Source organism: Grammomys surdaster, unplaced genomic scaffold (genome assembly GCF_004785775.1).
Source record: "Grammomys surdaster isolate TR1022 unplaced genomic scaffold, NIH_TR_1.0 310, whole genome shotgun sequence".
Taxonomy (NCBI): domain Eukaryota; kingdom Metazoa; phylum Chordata; class Mammalia; order Rodentia; family Muridae; genus Grammomys; species Grammomys surdaster.
In genome coordinates this window covers 2,146,981-2,163,494 of record NW_021604729.1, presented here as the reverse complement: position 1 = coordinate 2,163,494, position 16,514 = coordinate 2,146,981, and the positions used below count along the sequence as shown (strand labels likewise).

Here is a 16,514-nt window from a genome sequence, read left to right as displayed (position 1 = left end):
GATGTGAACCTTCCCAAGGCTGACCTTGATGTCTCAGGACCCAAGGTAGACATTGATATTCCAGATGTGAATGTAGAAGGTCCAGATATGAAAGTGAAAGGCCCTAAGTTCAAGATGCCTGAGATTAACATCAAGGCTCCCAAGATCTCCATGCCTGATGTTGATCTGGAGTTAAAAGGACCCAAAGTAAAAGCAGCCTTTGATGGATCTGTTCCTAAGATTGAAAGTACCCTCAAAGGACCTGAAATAGACCTGAAAGGTCCAGGTCTGGATTTTGAAGGTCCTGATGCTAAAGTTAGTGGTCCTAACTTGAAGATGCCATCGCTGGAGGTATCTGTTCCTAAAATATCTGGGCCTGATGCTAATGTGCACCTCAAGACACCGAAAGTTGGAATTTCTGGGCCTAAGTTAGGAAGTGGTGAAGTAGACCTCAAGGGGCCTAAAGTTGATTTAGAAACTCCAAGCTTAGATGTCCACATGGACAGTCCAGATATTAACATTGAGGGGCCAGATGTTAAAGTCCCAAAGTTTAAGAAACCCAAATTTGGATTTGGTGCAAAAAGCCCCAAAGCTGACATCAAGACACCCGCAGTTGATGTGACTGTCCCTGAAGCAGAGCTGAGTGTTGAGACTCCTGAAATAATCGTTGGTGGCAAGGGCAAGAAAAGCAAGTTTAAAATGCCTAAAATTCACATGAGTGGTCCTAAAGTTAAGGCCAAAAAACAGGGATTTGATTTGAATATTCCTGGAGGTGAGATTGATGCCAATCTCAAAGCTCCAGATATGGACGTCAGTGTTGCAGGGCCTGATGCTGCACTTAAAGCTGAAGTAAAATCTCCCAAAGTCAAGAAAACTATGTTTGGAAAAATGTACTTTCCGGATGTAGAATTTGACATTAAATCACCTAAATTTAAAGCAGAGGCTCCCCTACCTAGCCCCAAGCTGGAGGGTGAAATCAAGGTACCAGATGTGAATATTTCTTCACCAGGGATTAATGTGGAAGCTCCTGATATTCATGTGAAGGCTCCCAAGTTCAAGGTGCCAGGCATGGAAGCCTCAGGGCCAAAGATAGAGGGCAACTTGAAAGGTCCCAAGGTGCAGGCAAACTTGGACACACCTGACATAAACATCGAAGGCCCGGAAGGTAAAATCAAAGCACCCTCTTTTAGTGTTTCTGCCTCTCAAGTCTCCATACCTGATGTGAATGTTAAGTTGAAAGGACCAAAGATAAAGGGTGATGTTCCCAGTGTGGGATTGGAAGGAACCGATGTAGATCTACAAGGTCCAGAAGCAAAAATCAAGTTCCCTAAATTTTCATTGCCCAAGATCAGTGCCCCTGGTGTGAAGATGGAAGGTGGGAGCACTGAGATCCATGCCCAGATGCCCTCTCTTGAAGGAGGTTTGAACACGTCGGATGTTAAGCTTGAAGGGCCTGATATATCTCTAAAAGGCCCAGGAGTGGACTTGCCTTCGGTGGACCTCTCTATGCCAAAAGTATCTGGGCCTGAAATTGACCTGAACTTGAAAGGACCAAGTTTGAAGGGAGATCTGGGTGTCTCCAGTCCCAGCACGAAGCTGCATGCCCCAGGTCTTGACCTCAGAGGCGTTGGTGGAAAAGTACAGATAGGAGCAGATGGTATGAAAGTGTCAGGGATTGATGCCGCAACAGCACTCAATGTGGTGGCACCAGATGTGACACTGAAGGGACCAAGTCTACAGGGAGACCTGGCAGTGTCTGGAGACATCAAATGCCCTAAAGTGTCTGTGGATACTCCTGATGTGAGCTTGGGGGCCTTAGAAAGTAGTGTCAAGTTTCCTCACATGAAGCTGCCTCAGTTTGGCATCTCTACTCCGGGATCTGACTTGGACATTAACATCAAGGGGCCACAAGTTTGTGGAGAACTAAAGGGGTCAGGGATGGATGTGAACCTGAAAGGGCCTCAGATCTCAACACCAAACATGGACTTTAACTTGGAAGGACCAAAAGTGAAGGGAAGTCTCGGGGCTGCTGGTGAACTGAAAGGCCCAGCGTTTGGGGGAGGTCTTCCAGGCATCAGCATTCAAGGCCCAGAAGGAAGCCTCCAAATGCCTGGGATTAAGGCTTCTGGATGTGATGTGAAACTCTCATCAGGGAAGATTTCTGGTCTCGAAATTAAAGGAGAGATGAAAGGTTCAGGGATAGGTCTCCATGGAGCTGTTCCTGACATCAGTGTCAAGGGGCCTTCCTTTAATGTGGCATCTCCTGAGTCAGATTTTGGTGTCAGCTTGAAGGGCCCCAAAGTCAAAGGAGATGTAGATGTTTCAGGGGGTGTCAGTGTCCCAGATACCAACCTGGGTGAAGGGCATATGAGTGTCAAAGGCTCTGGAGTTGAGTGGAAGGGACCCCAAGTCTCCTCTTCTCTAAACTTGGATACATCTAAACTTGCTGGGAACCTTCATTTCTCAGGACCAAAGATAGAAGGAGATGTGAAAGGGGGCCAGATTGGACTCCAGAGTCCCGGGCTGAGTGTATCTGGGGCTCAAGGTCACTTGGAAAGTGGATCTGGAAAAGTAACATTCCCCAAGATGAAGATCCCTAAATTTACCTTCTCTGGCCGTGAGCTCGTTGGTAGAGAAGTAGGGGTGGATGTCAACTTCCCTAAAGTGGAGGCCAATGTGCAGGCTGGTGCTGGAGAAGGTGAGTGGGAAGAGCCTGAAGTAAAACTTAAAAAATCCAAAATCAAAATGCCCAAGTTTACCTTTTCTAAACCTAAAGGGAAAGGTGGTGTCACTGGCTCACCAGAAGCATCCATTTCCGGGTCCAAAGGGGACCTGAAGAGCTCAAAGGCCAGCTTGGGCTCTCTGGAGGGAGAAGTGGAAGCTGAAGCATCTTCACCCAAAGGCAAATTCTCTCTATTTAAAAGTAAGAAGCCAAGACATCGCTCCAACTCCTTCAGTGATGAGAGGGAGTTCTCATCGCCTTCCACCCCAACTGGGACTTTGGAGTTTGCAGGTGGAGAAGTTAAAGGCAAACATGGGAAGCTGAAATTTGGTACCTTTGGTGGCTTGGGGTCAAAGAGCAAAGGTCATTATGAGGTTACTGGGAGTGATGATGAGGCAGGCAAGTTACAGGGTAGTGGAGTGTCCTTGGCCTCGAAGAAATCCCGACTGTCTTCCTCCTCTAGCAACGACAGTGGGACTAAAGTTGGCATCCAGCTTCCTGAGGTAGAACTATCAGTTTCCACAAAGAAAGAGTAGTGGGCCTTCATGCATGTACATATATATATGTATAAAACATCAGCCTTGGGTGTGTTTGTATATAAACTCCAAAGAGAAACACCCCAATAGCCTCAGCAATAATGCAAAGAGCTTGCCTCTGCCAGTGGCAAGTGCTGACAAACCAAGTGCCTGTAGGCTCCTGGGACTCTGCAGCTCCGTAAAGAGTTCTAAGTTCATCTGGCCCACGTGCAAAGTCAACAGTATTTGCCTTAAGATTTCTTTCTTTCTTTTTTTTTTTTGGTTTCTTTTTTTTTTTTTTTTTGCATTGAATGCTGAGAGCTCGTGTTTACTAAGCAAGCTTTTGTGTTTATCTTCCTTATTTTTACTGAACATCGTTAGTACCTGGGTAATGGAAACCCACTCTTTTTTTTCATTGTACTGACTTTGGGGGCTTTTGTGAGTAAGGGAGGGTGGGATAAAAGGTGGCAGAGGGGGCAAGGTCTTAATTGGTCTGAAGGTTGGACCTGTACCAACAGTGAAGCCCTGGCATGGCCCTGAGGAAGTGGCAGCCAGTGGGTGGTTGTTTCTCAATCTCTGTAGCATGACTTTTTAATCCCCAGATGTGTTTAGTGCTCAAGGTGAGAGGGGATTTGAATCTGTTTGCAAATTGTCCAACCCACCAGGTCAATCAATATAAGGGGCTTACATTCTGGGTTTGGTAAGAAAAGTGTTAATTCATGACTGCAATGTTCTGAGAAAAGTTCCGATTTCTTTTAACAAATGCCATCATGATTAAGGAAATGTCTGGCACTTTAATGGCAAATTAATTGAGAATGTATGAAAATCGATGCTGTACAAGCCAAATAAAGCTCTTTATTAACCCTGATGTATCATGCTCTTGCATTCTGTGTAGAAGGGATGAAGCCAAGGGAGGCTGCGCACGCAGCCCTCATGGTTCAGACTTGATCCACCCGATGCTATTGCTAGTTTTGTTAGTGACTTTAAGGCATTACCTCTGTGCAGGTATCAGAAGGAAGTCTTTGCTTCTTGATTATGATGGGAGACTGGCAGCATCATTGCTGAGCAATTGAGAGTAGACAGTGGTCATAATTCACCTTAGCATGAGCAAGACTTTAAAATGGAGTGGGGGTGGGGCTGAGGATGTAATTCAGTTCATAAAGTGCTTGGCTGGTATGCATGAGAGCCTGGGTTAAATTCAGACATTCATAAGACCCAATGTGGTGGTTTACAACTGCAATCCCAGCACATGGGGGTGGAAGCAGAAGGATTATTTTTTTTGTATTTTTGAGACAGATATTTTGTATTTTGAGATGCATTGTAGCTGGGCAGTGGTTGCTCACACCTTTAATCCCAGCACTTGGGAGGCAGAGACAGGTGGATTTCTGAGTTCTAGGTCAACCTGGTCTACAGAGTGAATTCCAGGACAGCCAGGACTATACAGAGAAACCCTGTCTCGAAAAACCAAAAAAAAAAAAAAAGAAAGAGAGAGAGAGAGAGAGAGAGAGAGAGAGATGCATTGTAATGAAGTATTCAAGGCTGTCCTGGAACTCCCAGTGTAGTCTGAGCTGATCTTGAATTTGAGACAATCTTCCTTGAGTGTTGGGGTTACAAGTGAAAGCCATCACATCTAGTACCCATGTACACTATTGGTAAGATGACCACTGGGATATTGGGAAGATATTCTAGACAGAAGTGTCCAAGCTGTCCCATTGTACATCAACTCATTTATTTTTAGCTTGAAGAAGGAGAGGTATAGCTAGTATAGTCTGAAGTATCCACTCATTCAGTAAAAACTTTTTGAGCACTATGGCTAGATGCTGTCTAAGGCACAGCGATTTCAAAATTCTCTTCTGCTGACTTCTACAGATCAAACAATGTAATGGATGCTGAAATCTGGAATGCTTTGAACCCTGAAAGAGGGAGTGGGGTTGGGGAAATAACACGTCTAGTGGAGATGATGAGACCCCCAAGACCTTCAGGTAATGACTTATTGGCTGGGACAGTTGGGAGTCCTGAGTAGAATGCGTGGGCAGTAACTGGCCATTAAACCACAAGGAACCTTTCAGGTATTTTTACATCAGGTTCAGGCTGGAGGCAGTGACTATAGAACAGGAGGTCTCCATCCTGCAGGGCCCTTCTCAGCAGGAGAAGCAGCATGGAAGGAGGCAGAAGGGGTTAGATTTTTCTCCTTCCTCTGCTGGAATTACAATTCTTTTTTTTTTTTTTTTTTTTTTTTGGTTTTTCGAGACAGGGTTTCTCTGTGTAGCCCTGGCTGTCCTGGAACTCACTCTGTAGACCAGGCCGGCCTCGAACTCAGAAATCCGCCTTCCTCTGCCTCCCAAGTGCTGGGATTAAAGGCATGCGCCACCATACCCAGCTGGGATTACAATTCTGTATGCTACCTCTCTGCTTTAGGTGGTGTTGGAGATTGAACCCAGTATGAACCTCTGGTGTGTGAGGCTGATACTACTCAACGTGCTACATCTCCAGAAACAGTGTTTTTGTTCTTTCTCTGTTGTCATTGCATACAGAGTTAAGTATTCATTAAAAAAGGATAATTTGGACTCATGAAATGGCTCAGTAGGTGAAAGTTATTGCTGAAAAGACTGATGAGCTGGAGTTTAACCTCCAGAATCCAAATGACAGAGGGAGAGAATTGACTCCTGCAGTTTGTTTTCTGACCTACAGATAGACAGCCAGCCAGCCAACCAGACAGACAGACAGATATATACACACATACAAATGCACACAGACACACACAGAGGGAAGATAATTTCCTTATGGAAACAAAGTTTTCTCTCAATTTTGCAACAACCCAAAAGGGATTGGAAGATACTGCACAGTACTGGCCTGGGAGTCACTGGAGTTAATTTCCCATGTTGGGCACATTAGGGTCCATTGTGAGCCTCTATTTACTTCCTAGTAATGTGGATGAGGCATTTAGGTCCTTGCCAGACCCAACAGTCCATAATTCCTTTGGAAGCAGGCTGGAGAGTGATGTGGATGGGCCATTTTGGGTGAAAAGCAAGGTGTGATTGTAACACTGAGTAATTATTTTTCGTGTGTGGCATTGTCTGAATGTTTTGAGATGCGGCAGTGATGAAGTGTAGCTTAGTCTCCGGCTTCCCAGACCAAAATGGACAGACTCCACCAGGACTCACACATGGCTAATGCACACATCCGACTTCAGGGTACCATCTGAGCTGTGAAGTTAAGAAATACAACCTGGGAGACTCAGCTAAGCATGCAACTAAAAGTGTAGGTCCTTTCCTTCATCCTTCCTTTCTTTTATCATTTCTCTTTCCCTTACCTCCACCCCCACCCCATCCCTCAGATCTTACTTTGAAGTCCTGACTAGCCTGAAACTCATTATATAGACCAGGCTGACCTCAAACTCTCAAAGAACCACCTGCTTCTGCCTCCTGGGAGCTGAGATTAAAGGTGTGCACACCACATCTGTCTTCTCTCACTCCTTTTAAAGTATGCACACTTTAAATTAAAACCTTCAGAGAAATTGCAAGAATAATATGGTGATATACATGTACACTACACTCGTGTTCTCCTCCCTCCTCCTCCTCCCTCCCTCCTTCTTTTCCTCTTCTTCCTCTTCCTACTCCTCCTCCTTAGAGGACAGGGTTTCTCTGTGTAGCCCTGGCTGTCCTGGAACTCACTCTGTAGACCAGGCTGGCCTCGAACTCAGAAATCCACCTGTCTCTGCCTCCCAAGTGCTGGGGATTAAAGGTGTGCGTCACCACTGCTGGATTCTATATAGATATTATAATAACCATTTTTTTTTCTCTGAATTGGTAGAGAGCTGACTACAGTTGTCACAGCACTTTAATCCCTAAGTGCTTCACTGTGTGTGGACACTTTCTTATGCAACTCTAATATAATGATTAAATTCAGTAAGTCTTACTTTTATCTATTACTCATGTCATCCATTCATAAGTTTCTTGATTAACCCTTTAGTTTCCTTGTCCCAGCTAGGCTTTAGGCTAGGCTTCTGAGTCCCCCTTGGAATTTAGTTCTCTTTTCCATGATTTCAATCTCTATTATTTTGTTTCGTTTTTAATGCTGTCTGACACAGAGTCTTATACTTGTTGCCTAGGCTGCCCTGAAACTCCCTGTGTGTGATTGACCACATCCTCCTGCCTGAGCCTCTCAAATGTGTGAGCCACTATTTCTTCAATCTAACAGGTCTTACTATGTAACTCAGGTTGGTCTGGAGGCCCTTCAGGCTGGCCTCAAACTCACAATGCTTCTGCCTTAGCCTTCCAAAGCTATGATTACAAGTGTATACAATCATCCCTAGCAGCTGCAATATTTTTTCATTAAAAAAATTTTTTAATGGGTGTATGAGTGTGAGTGTGTGAGTGTGTGTGTGTGTGGGGGGAGACATGGCTCAAGTGTGGAAGTCAGAAGACAAACCTTGGAACATGGGATCTTTGGTCTTGGGGATCAAACTCATATCCTTAGGCTTGGGGGCAAATGCTTTTACCTGCTGCTCTTTTGCTGGCCTGGCATTGATTTTTATGAAGGGTATTGAGCCAGTTGTTTTGTAGCAATATCCTTTTGTCTGGTGTGTCTGATGATGTTTCTCATGATCACATCAGGTGATGCCTTTAGGGGTAGGACACTCACAGAAGTAATGTTGAGTGCCTTTTAATTCATCCTTCTGAAGGCATGTAAGTGTACTAGTGCCAATTAAGTAGGAGCTTGCCAGACTTCTTCCCTGTAATCTTGCCATGTTTTTCCTTTGGAATTAACAAGTAAATCTAAGTTTTCAAGAGAGAAGTCCAAGTTTGGGCAAGTTTATTTCACAAGCGTGCTTTGGAGGCTGGTGGCATGCTCGTCCTTGGCATGATCTCTGGTTGGGGATTTTGAAAGTCGGGCTCTGGCCTAGGGCTTTGCAGCACACACCAGCTTTCTGTCTTTCCTCATGAGGACAAAGAATTCTGTGCATGAATGCTCGCCACTAAGTTGGGAATACCATGAGCTGTTTACCAGCCTCTGGATCACCCTGTGGCGGCAGGAGCTTCAGGGGCCTCCTGAGGCTGGATGCTCCCTGCAAAGTAGCAGCCTTATGCCACAGCAAATTTGTGGGGGAACGTTCTGCCTAGGAGGGTGGTTTCATTTCCCCATAAATGCCTCTGTTTTTTTCCACAACAAGTTTGAGGTCTGGCCAGCACAGAAAGACTTCCCAGTAGGACAGCTGAGGTTGGAAAGGGTTACAGATGAAGAGCTTTTTCTTTCTTTCTTTTTTCTTTTTTTCTTTTTGGACAGACAGGTCCTTTTAGTGCACAAGTGCTTTATCTCGGGACATCTCACACTGTGTTCTCAGCTCCACCCAGGAAAGCAGGCACTACCCACTCTATCTCATAGTCCAGAGAGGTGAGCTCAATTCAGAGACTAGAAGGAGTGATCCTACCTAGGGAAATCAAAACTTTCAGATTTTAGAAACAAAATTGTTTTCTCCCCTGGGATAGTTCCCTGAAGGAAGGGAGAGTTTGAGGAGGCATAAAAATCTCTTGAAATCTTTAGAATCTTAGACATTTTCTCATTTCTCAAAGTATTAAGGGGATAATAATAAAAACTAGAGCCAAGCATGGTGACACATGCCTTTTATCTCGGCACCAGAGAGGCAGAAACAGGTGGATTCTCTGTGAGTACTAGGTCAGCCTGGTCTATATAGTTGAGTGCCAGACTAGCCAAGGTTACATAGTGAGAATCTGTCTCAACAAACAAACAAACAAACAAACGAACAAACACAAACAGCTAATAATTGGGGATGGAGAGATGGCTCAATGGCTAAGAGCACTTATTGCTCTTGTAGAGGCTCTGTAGTATTCAGTTCCAGCACCCACAGGGCCACCTACAATTCCAGTTTCAATTCTAGTTTCTGGGGATCTGACACCCTCTTCTGACCTCCAGGGCCTCATGTATGCACATGGTGCACATATACTCATGAAGTTTCACACACATTCACATAAATTTAAAAACTAAATCTTGAGACTCAGAGGTTAAGGGCACTTGCTATTCCTCTGGAAAATCTCAGTTCAGTTCCCAGCACCCACAAGTTGTCTCGCAATGATCCAAAACTCTATTTCCAGAGGATCTGATAGACTTTCTGGCCTCTTAGGGCACCAGGCACACGTGTGCTGTGCATACGTACAATAGAGTAACATAATCATACACATTAAAGAAATTAAAAAATAGTTTAAAAATAGCTATCAAATGCTGGGTGGTGGTGATGGTGCACGCCTTTAATCCCAGAGCTCAGGAGGCAGAGAGAGGCAGAGAGAGGCAAAGAGAGGCAGGTGAATCTTTGAGTTAGAGGCCAACTTGGACTATAGAATGAGTTTCAGGATGGCCAGGGCTACACAAAAAAAAAAAACCCTGTCTTGAAAAACCATTAAGAGGGAGGGGCAGTGAGGCGCACGCCTTTAATCCCAGCACTTGGGAGGCAGAGGCAGGCGGATTTCTGAGTTCGAGGCCAACCTGGTCTACAGAGTGAGTTCCAGGACAGCCAGGATTATACAGAGAAACCCTGTCTCGAAAAACCAAAAAAGGTAAAAAATAAAATAAAATAAAAAAAATAAAAAAAAAGAAAAAGAAAAAAAAAAGAGGGAGGGGGCAGGAATCATTTCTGTGGGTTTCTACCTTTGGGACCCTGTGTAACTCATCAAAATCTGTGACATGAGGCTGGGGATATAACATGGTAGAGTTTTTTGTGTGGTATGTTTAGGTCCAGGGTTCATTCCTTAGGACCCAGGTCAGGAGACAGTTATGGAATTTACTTTTGTATAAGATGAAAAGAAGGAGATGTATGGAATTCCTTTTACAGCATTATGAGAATAATGTAAATTAATATACATATTTTTTTCCTAATAAACTTCAACTTCTGCTTCATGAAACACACAGTGCGCTCAGTGTATAGTAAAAAAAAATTGTATAAGTTATTCCTATGAACTGCTTGTTAACTCTGTTAAGCATTCTATATGTTACAGCTCCACAAGGTGGGTCCTAATTTGCATTTCATAGACAAGTTCAGACAGGGTTAGTGCTGTGTGCAGGGGCACATAGTAAAACAGGGTCAACATTCTCACTGGAGTCTGGTTTGAGAAACCTCATGCCTTCATCAACAGTTTGTTCTTTCTGCTACAGGAAGGCTGAGTTAGTAAACCGTGTTTTAAGGCTTGGAGAGGAGTTGAGGGAGGTTTTCCAAGCAGGGAGGCAGCAGGAGTGAAAGCTGGTAGTCAAGTGTGGGAGAGAGGCTCAGCAGGGTGGGGCTAGGACAAGGAGGGTGGACACCGAGGTCCCAGAGGAACACAGGTTTCAGGATCAGCTATGGAAGGCAAAGACTGGTGTAAGTGCCCAATTCTTCCCCTCCAAGGAGAGGCAGTGAGCTCAAGGACAGTGAGACATTGGCCCAGGCTTGCCCTCCTGGACAGGTGTCAGTCTCTTCCTTGGTCTTCTACCTCATACTATTCCCAGTCTTTTGCCTTACCCACTCTTTGCTCTTCCATGAGACTAAAAAATGAGAGAAACAGCAACTGAAGTGAATATATTATAGTTAGTCCTGTCCACAGGTCCCAGGGCCCCAGCACCCACCCAGAGAATAGACAGGTTGGCTATCTGCCAACACTGCTCTGGTCAATCTGGGACCTGAGGAGGCTGAGCTTCATGTCTAGGGGAGGCCCTGGGAATGTGAGGGGCTTCCACACGGGGATTAGGGGTAGGAGAGGGTTGCTCCCAAGTGCGCTGTTTCCCCGTGTATCTCTGCACCTGCCAAGCCAAGCCTGCTCGACTCCAGTTGGAGAGTCAGCCATAGGGCAGTTCCACCCACCATGGGTTCCAAGCCCGAGGGTGAGACCTCAGACAGCTAGAGCTCTTCAATCACAGATTAGAGCCTAGAAGGAAACAAGTTGAAATTTGAGGGGAACCTAGGCAAAAGTGGCTTAGTCAGACCAGGATGGTTTGGATGAGCCTGAGAAATGTAAAGGGCGTGGAGAAGAGCAGAAAGAGGAAGAAGGGTGGGGTGTGACTCAGTGGTCTAGTACATGTAAAACATTGCCTTTACTCTTTACCACAAAGACATCCCAAAGGGTGGCTTCAGAGGGTTTGAGCCCTGCCTTTCTGGGGTGCCCCAACCAAATGTACTCTAAGAAAATCAGAGCACTGTGACATCAAGGCAAAATTTTTGCTCTGACCCCAAGCCAAATGATCTGACATGCCTCCCACCCCCACCCCAATTCACCAATCCTGGTTGTTAGTGTCCAGGGAACAAGGGAACCCAGTCTCTGAGAGTAACTATAGCCACTTTCAGCCAACTGGCCAATCCTGGAACTAATCCAAGTTCTGTCACAGCTCCAGGCAGATTTTTATCTATTTAGACCGGCCGCTGTGAAGTAATGGGCCAGGCTGATGGCCAAACAAGACTAGGCATAGGACACTGGGTAATCACAGAAAAGGGACTGCAGAGACCAGCTGGAAGCTGTTGTGTGTGGTTCACACTTTAGGTGTTGCCTCTAGGACTCGCCCCTTACATGGTGAGATCCTAATTTCTAAAATGCAGCATCAGCCCAACTCTCTCCTTTATCCAGACTTTGCCTAAAAGATGACTTTGATTATGACAGCGTCTTAGGTTTACCCTTGTGAATGCTGATATTTAAAAGAGGACTGGGAAGATGGTTGGGACTTAGGCTCTTGCTGCTCCTGCATGAGGACTTGAGTTCTGGTGTCCAGAACTGAGGTAAAAGGTGGGCATGGTATTCTGGTCTATAACACTATCACTGGTGGTGGGCGGGAATAGAAGACTCCCAGAGCTCTCTGGCCTGACAATCTAGCCCACTGGTGAGCCAGATCAAGTAAGAGACAAGGTGGAGGGTGAAGTAGATGACTTTGGCCTCTGGCCTTCACATGCATGGGCAGAGACTTGTACACCCCCCCCCATGTGCATATGCATAAATGTGCACACACATACAAATACACACAAATAATAATAAAAATAAGATGTGGGGAGGGGAGCTGGGAATGTAGCATGCATAAAGTCCCCAGCTTGCCATATCATAAGCCTGGAGTGGTGGCACACATCTGAAACCCCAGAACTCAGGAGGTAGAGGCAGGAGAATCTGAAGTTCAAGGTCATCCTCCCATTGATAGCTTTATTCCAGGTCACCCTGGGCTACACAACAAGTCACCCTCTTGTTGACTAAGGCCCATCCATTCCTCCATCTCCTGGAGTCTGACAGCCTTTGTTACTGAGCTGTAGTCACACTGGACTGCAGTATAGGCACTTGGTATCCTATTGAGGAAAGAGCTTCAGCTTAAAGCTCGATACTCCTGTCCACCCAAAGTGGAAGGCTTAGATTTTTTTCAGCCATGCAGTGCGGCCTGCTCTGTGTGTTTTTTCCTATGTGCGATCTCTTCCAGGGTACATAGCTGTCAGGCAGCCGGTGCTCTGTTCCCTTCCTCAGGCAGTCAAGCAGTGGGGAGGAATGGAATGTGAAAAGCTAAGGGAGAAGAATGACCCCACGTTTTCTATTTGTAAGCCTGCGAGTTTGGCTCACCACTTGAATTTCAAGTGGGCCCTTCAGGCAGATAGGGATGTCAGGTGAGAGAGTGGAGGCAGCCGATTTGAATTGTCTAAATTCCTAGAAAATAAATTCTAGGAATTTCAGCTGTAGGAGTAAGGTGGGTCAAGGTAGGGCAAATTCACTACAGGGGGTGGGGCCCCGGTAGGGGCTGGGACCCCCGGTAGGGGGTGGGGCCCCAGTAGGGGGTGGGGCCCCGGCAGGGGTCGGGGCTTGGCATGGGTAGGCTTTCACTTTTTTTTCTGCTTGCATACTATATCTTCCTTTAAATTATTTTTCCTATTGAATCTAATAGGCACGCTTTGAACTAAGGTTTTTGTTTTGTCTTTAACTGAGCTGCAGATCTCTTCTGGAGGAAAAAAAAGCTGCTCCCTTTAAATACTGTTTTTGGTTACTGCTCTTTGTTTGGTAATTACTACCCCTAGAAGTGGGAAATTACAGATTACTGATTATCAGAAGGAAATAAGTGCTTTGGATTAGTCAGACTCTTGCCCCTGGATGGCCACTCCAGACATTGCCAGTCTCCCAGGTACAAAGCCCTGTACTGCATGTTCTGCAAACACTCCCTTTCGTTGTTTCCAGAGGGGAAATGGTTGGATCCTGTGTGTCACTTGTCATGTTCTTGTTACATAACCATGGAAAACCTTTGATAGGTTTTGTTGGTCGCAGGAATGAGTACAGGAAAAAACATGGGGATTGTGGCTCGCCTTTTATTCACTGTGTCCTGACAGTGGGTTGAACTCGGAGTGTATTTACTAGCACTTGTTTAGTATTCACTAGAAATATTTAAAAGTTAGATGGGGGTGGGGTGGCTGGAGAGATGGCTCAGTGGTTAAGAGTGACTCCTGTTCTTTGAGAGAACCAAAGTCTGATTCCCTGCACCCACATTTGCAGCTCCAGCTTCAGGGGATCTGACTCTCTCTTCTGGTCTCCTTGGGTATCTGAACTCATGTGGCATATATTCACTCAGATACATACATTCTCATTTAAAAACAATCTTTGTAGGGTAGGGTGGCACACACCTTTAATCCCAGCAGATTAATCGGGAGGTAGAGACAGGTAGATTTCTGAGAGTTTGAGGGCAGCCTGAACTACACAGAAAGTTCCAGGACAGCCAGAGCTACATAGTGATACCCTGTCTCAAAAACCAAAACAAAAACTTTGGATGAGAATGCTCTGGTGGGACGGCCTGACTGTTGGTTTGCCCAGAGAGGGGGAAGTGTTGTGGAGGTATCTCAGCTTGTCCATACCTAATCAAGACCCAGGGAACTCTTGACCTCCCAGGTTTCCCCCTACTGTTTTTACTGCAATGGTTGTCAATTTCTGTGAGCTCCTGATGGGCCTTGCCAGCCATGCTCAGCTTTTCCCAGCAGCCCTCTGGCTTTGAAGCAGCTTTCTCTTTTCTCACCCTTGGGTTTCAGCTTAAGGGGCATTTCCTCCTGGAAGCCTGCCCCAACTCCTCTCTCTTTCCCAATTATTCTGTGCTCTCTTTATTCTAGTTTCCTGGTTTCAGTGCTACTTATATTCAGTTATTTGTGACTGATTGCTTGTCAGTCTTCCTCCCAATTAGACTGCCAACCCTGTGAGGGAGGGATGCTGTGTTCTTATTTATTATGTTATCTCTGGCATAATGCCAGGCATCTGGCATGTGGCACCCAGCACATGGCAGAAAGTCACCACGGCACTATCTTGTCACTGCATGCACTTCCCATCAGCACCAGGGACACCTGCTTCCCTTCTGTCCCTTGCTGGGTAATCTCAGAGGCATTTTCCTAAACTCAGTATGAGAACAAATACAAATAAAGAGAAGATGAACAACAAACACCAGGGCTGTCCTTATTTTTTTTTTTATTCTTCTTCTCTGAGTTATTGTTGAGGTTTCTGCAGGCCAGCTGCTTCCCTTGAGCTGTTAAGAGTGTGCATTCAGCTGTGGTTGGGAATGCAATGCAAGGTCTACAGACTATGGGGGATACTCCTCAGGTCTGCACCATTCCAGCTTCCAGAATGGCATATGGGTAGACAGGAGGTCTGGCAGGAGCTTAGAGACACAGAAAGTGAAGATCTAAACTCTGAGAATGGTGGGCTGCTGGTAGCTGCTGTGGGAGAAGAGTTTTCCATCAGTAAGGTCCCAAACAAGAGGCAGGCATCTGGCATGTTATTCACGGCTCAGCCAGTGAAGTGTGGCTGCAACTGTTATGTTGTCCTTCAGTTGTTTTCATTTTTATTAAATATATATTATATATTTATATATTATACACAATCTACATATATATGTATATGGAATTATATGTATGTATATATATGTGTGTATATACATACACACACACACCATACACATACACAGAGTGAAAGAGAGAGAGCAGGATGGTAGCACATGCCTTTAATTCCAGCATTGTTGAGGCAGAGGCAGGCAGATCTCTGTGAGTTTGAGGTCAGCCTTGTATACATCATAAGTTCTAGGATAGCTAGAGCTACATAATGAGACCTTAACTCCCTTCCCCTACCCTAAAAAGCTAGAATGGTAGTGTGGATCTGTACTGCCAGCTACTAGGAAGGCTAAGGCAGGAAGATTACTTGAGTTTAAGACCAGCCTGAGCAGTGGAATAACCTTGTCTCCAAATACAATAGGGGCTGGAGAGAGAGAGAGAGAGAGAGAGAGAGAGAGAGAGAGAGAGAGAGAGAGAACCCAGGTTCAGTTCCCAGAACCCACATGATGGCTCAGAGCCATCTGTAATGCCAAGGGATCTGATGCCATCTTTTAGCCTCTGAGGGCACCAGGCATGCAGACATACATGGAAGTAAAATACTCATATCCATTAAAAGTAGGAACTATATAAAACATAACAATCTATCTGTACTGGCTGGTTTTGTGTGTCAACTTGACACAAGCGATAGGTAGACAGAGAGGAAGGAGCCTCAGTTAAGGAAATGCCTTCATGAGATCCAGCTGTTAGGCATTTTGTTAATTAGTAATCAACTGGGGGAGGGCCCAGCCCATTGTAGATGATACCACACCTGGGCTGGTGGCCCTGGGTTCTATAAGAAAGTAGCCTAAGCAAGCCACTCCATGGCCTCGAATCTACTCCAGGTTCCTGCCCTGTTTGAGCTCCTGTCCTAATTTCCTTTGATGAACAGCATATGGAAGTGTAAGTCAAATAAACCCTTTCCTCCCCAACATGCTTTTTGGTCACGGTGCTTCATTGCTGCAATAGAAATTCTAACTAAGACACTCTTCCAAAATAAAATGTGTGTGTGTGTGCGTGGTGTGTGTATGTGTGTGGTGTGTGTGTGTGTGTGTGTGTGTGTGTGTGTGTAAGCATGTGGACATGCACGAATGCTTGCTCACTTGTACTGGGATGCCTTTGTAGTCCAGAAGAGGGTATTGGATTTCCTGGAGCAGGAATTACAGTACTTGTGAGCTTCCTGATGTGGGTGCTAGAAACCAGATTCAGATTCTGTGCAAGAGCACTAAGTATTCTTAACCATTGGGCTATTTCTCCACCCCCTAAATAAATGATAGCTGGGTATGGTAGCAAAGGTTTATAAATCCACTACTTGATAGATCAAGGTAGGAAGATCATGAACTCAAGATCATCCTATTCTGCATAGTAAGACCTTGTTTCAACATACAAATGGACACACATATACACATGCACTTTTCTTTCTTTCTTTCTTTTTTTTTTTTTTTTGGTTTTTCGAGAC

At 45.3% G+C, this 16,514-nt stretch overlaps 1 protein-coding gene across 3 annotated transcripts in view; it reads left to right on the top strand.

The window, feature by feature from the left end:
- Ahnak (AHNAK nucleoprotein) overlaps nucleotides 1-16,514 on the top strand; it is an 80,894-nt gene that overhangs the window by 18,826 nt on the left and 45,554 nt on the right. Inside the window, exon 7 of one of the 3 annotated variants that reach the window (XM_028777459.1) lies at nucleotides 19-4,084. The exons of the other annotated variants lie outside the window; for them this stretch is intronic. Coding sequence (XP_028633292.1) covers nucleotides 19-3,237 — 3,219 coding nt within the window. The 3' untranslated portion in view covers nucleotides 3,238-4,084. Of the gene's footprint in view, nucleotides 1-18; nucleotides 4,085-16,514 lie in introns of those variants that run through there. 3 annotated transcript variants of the gene reach the window in all.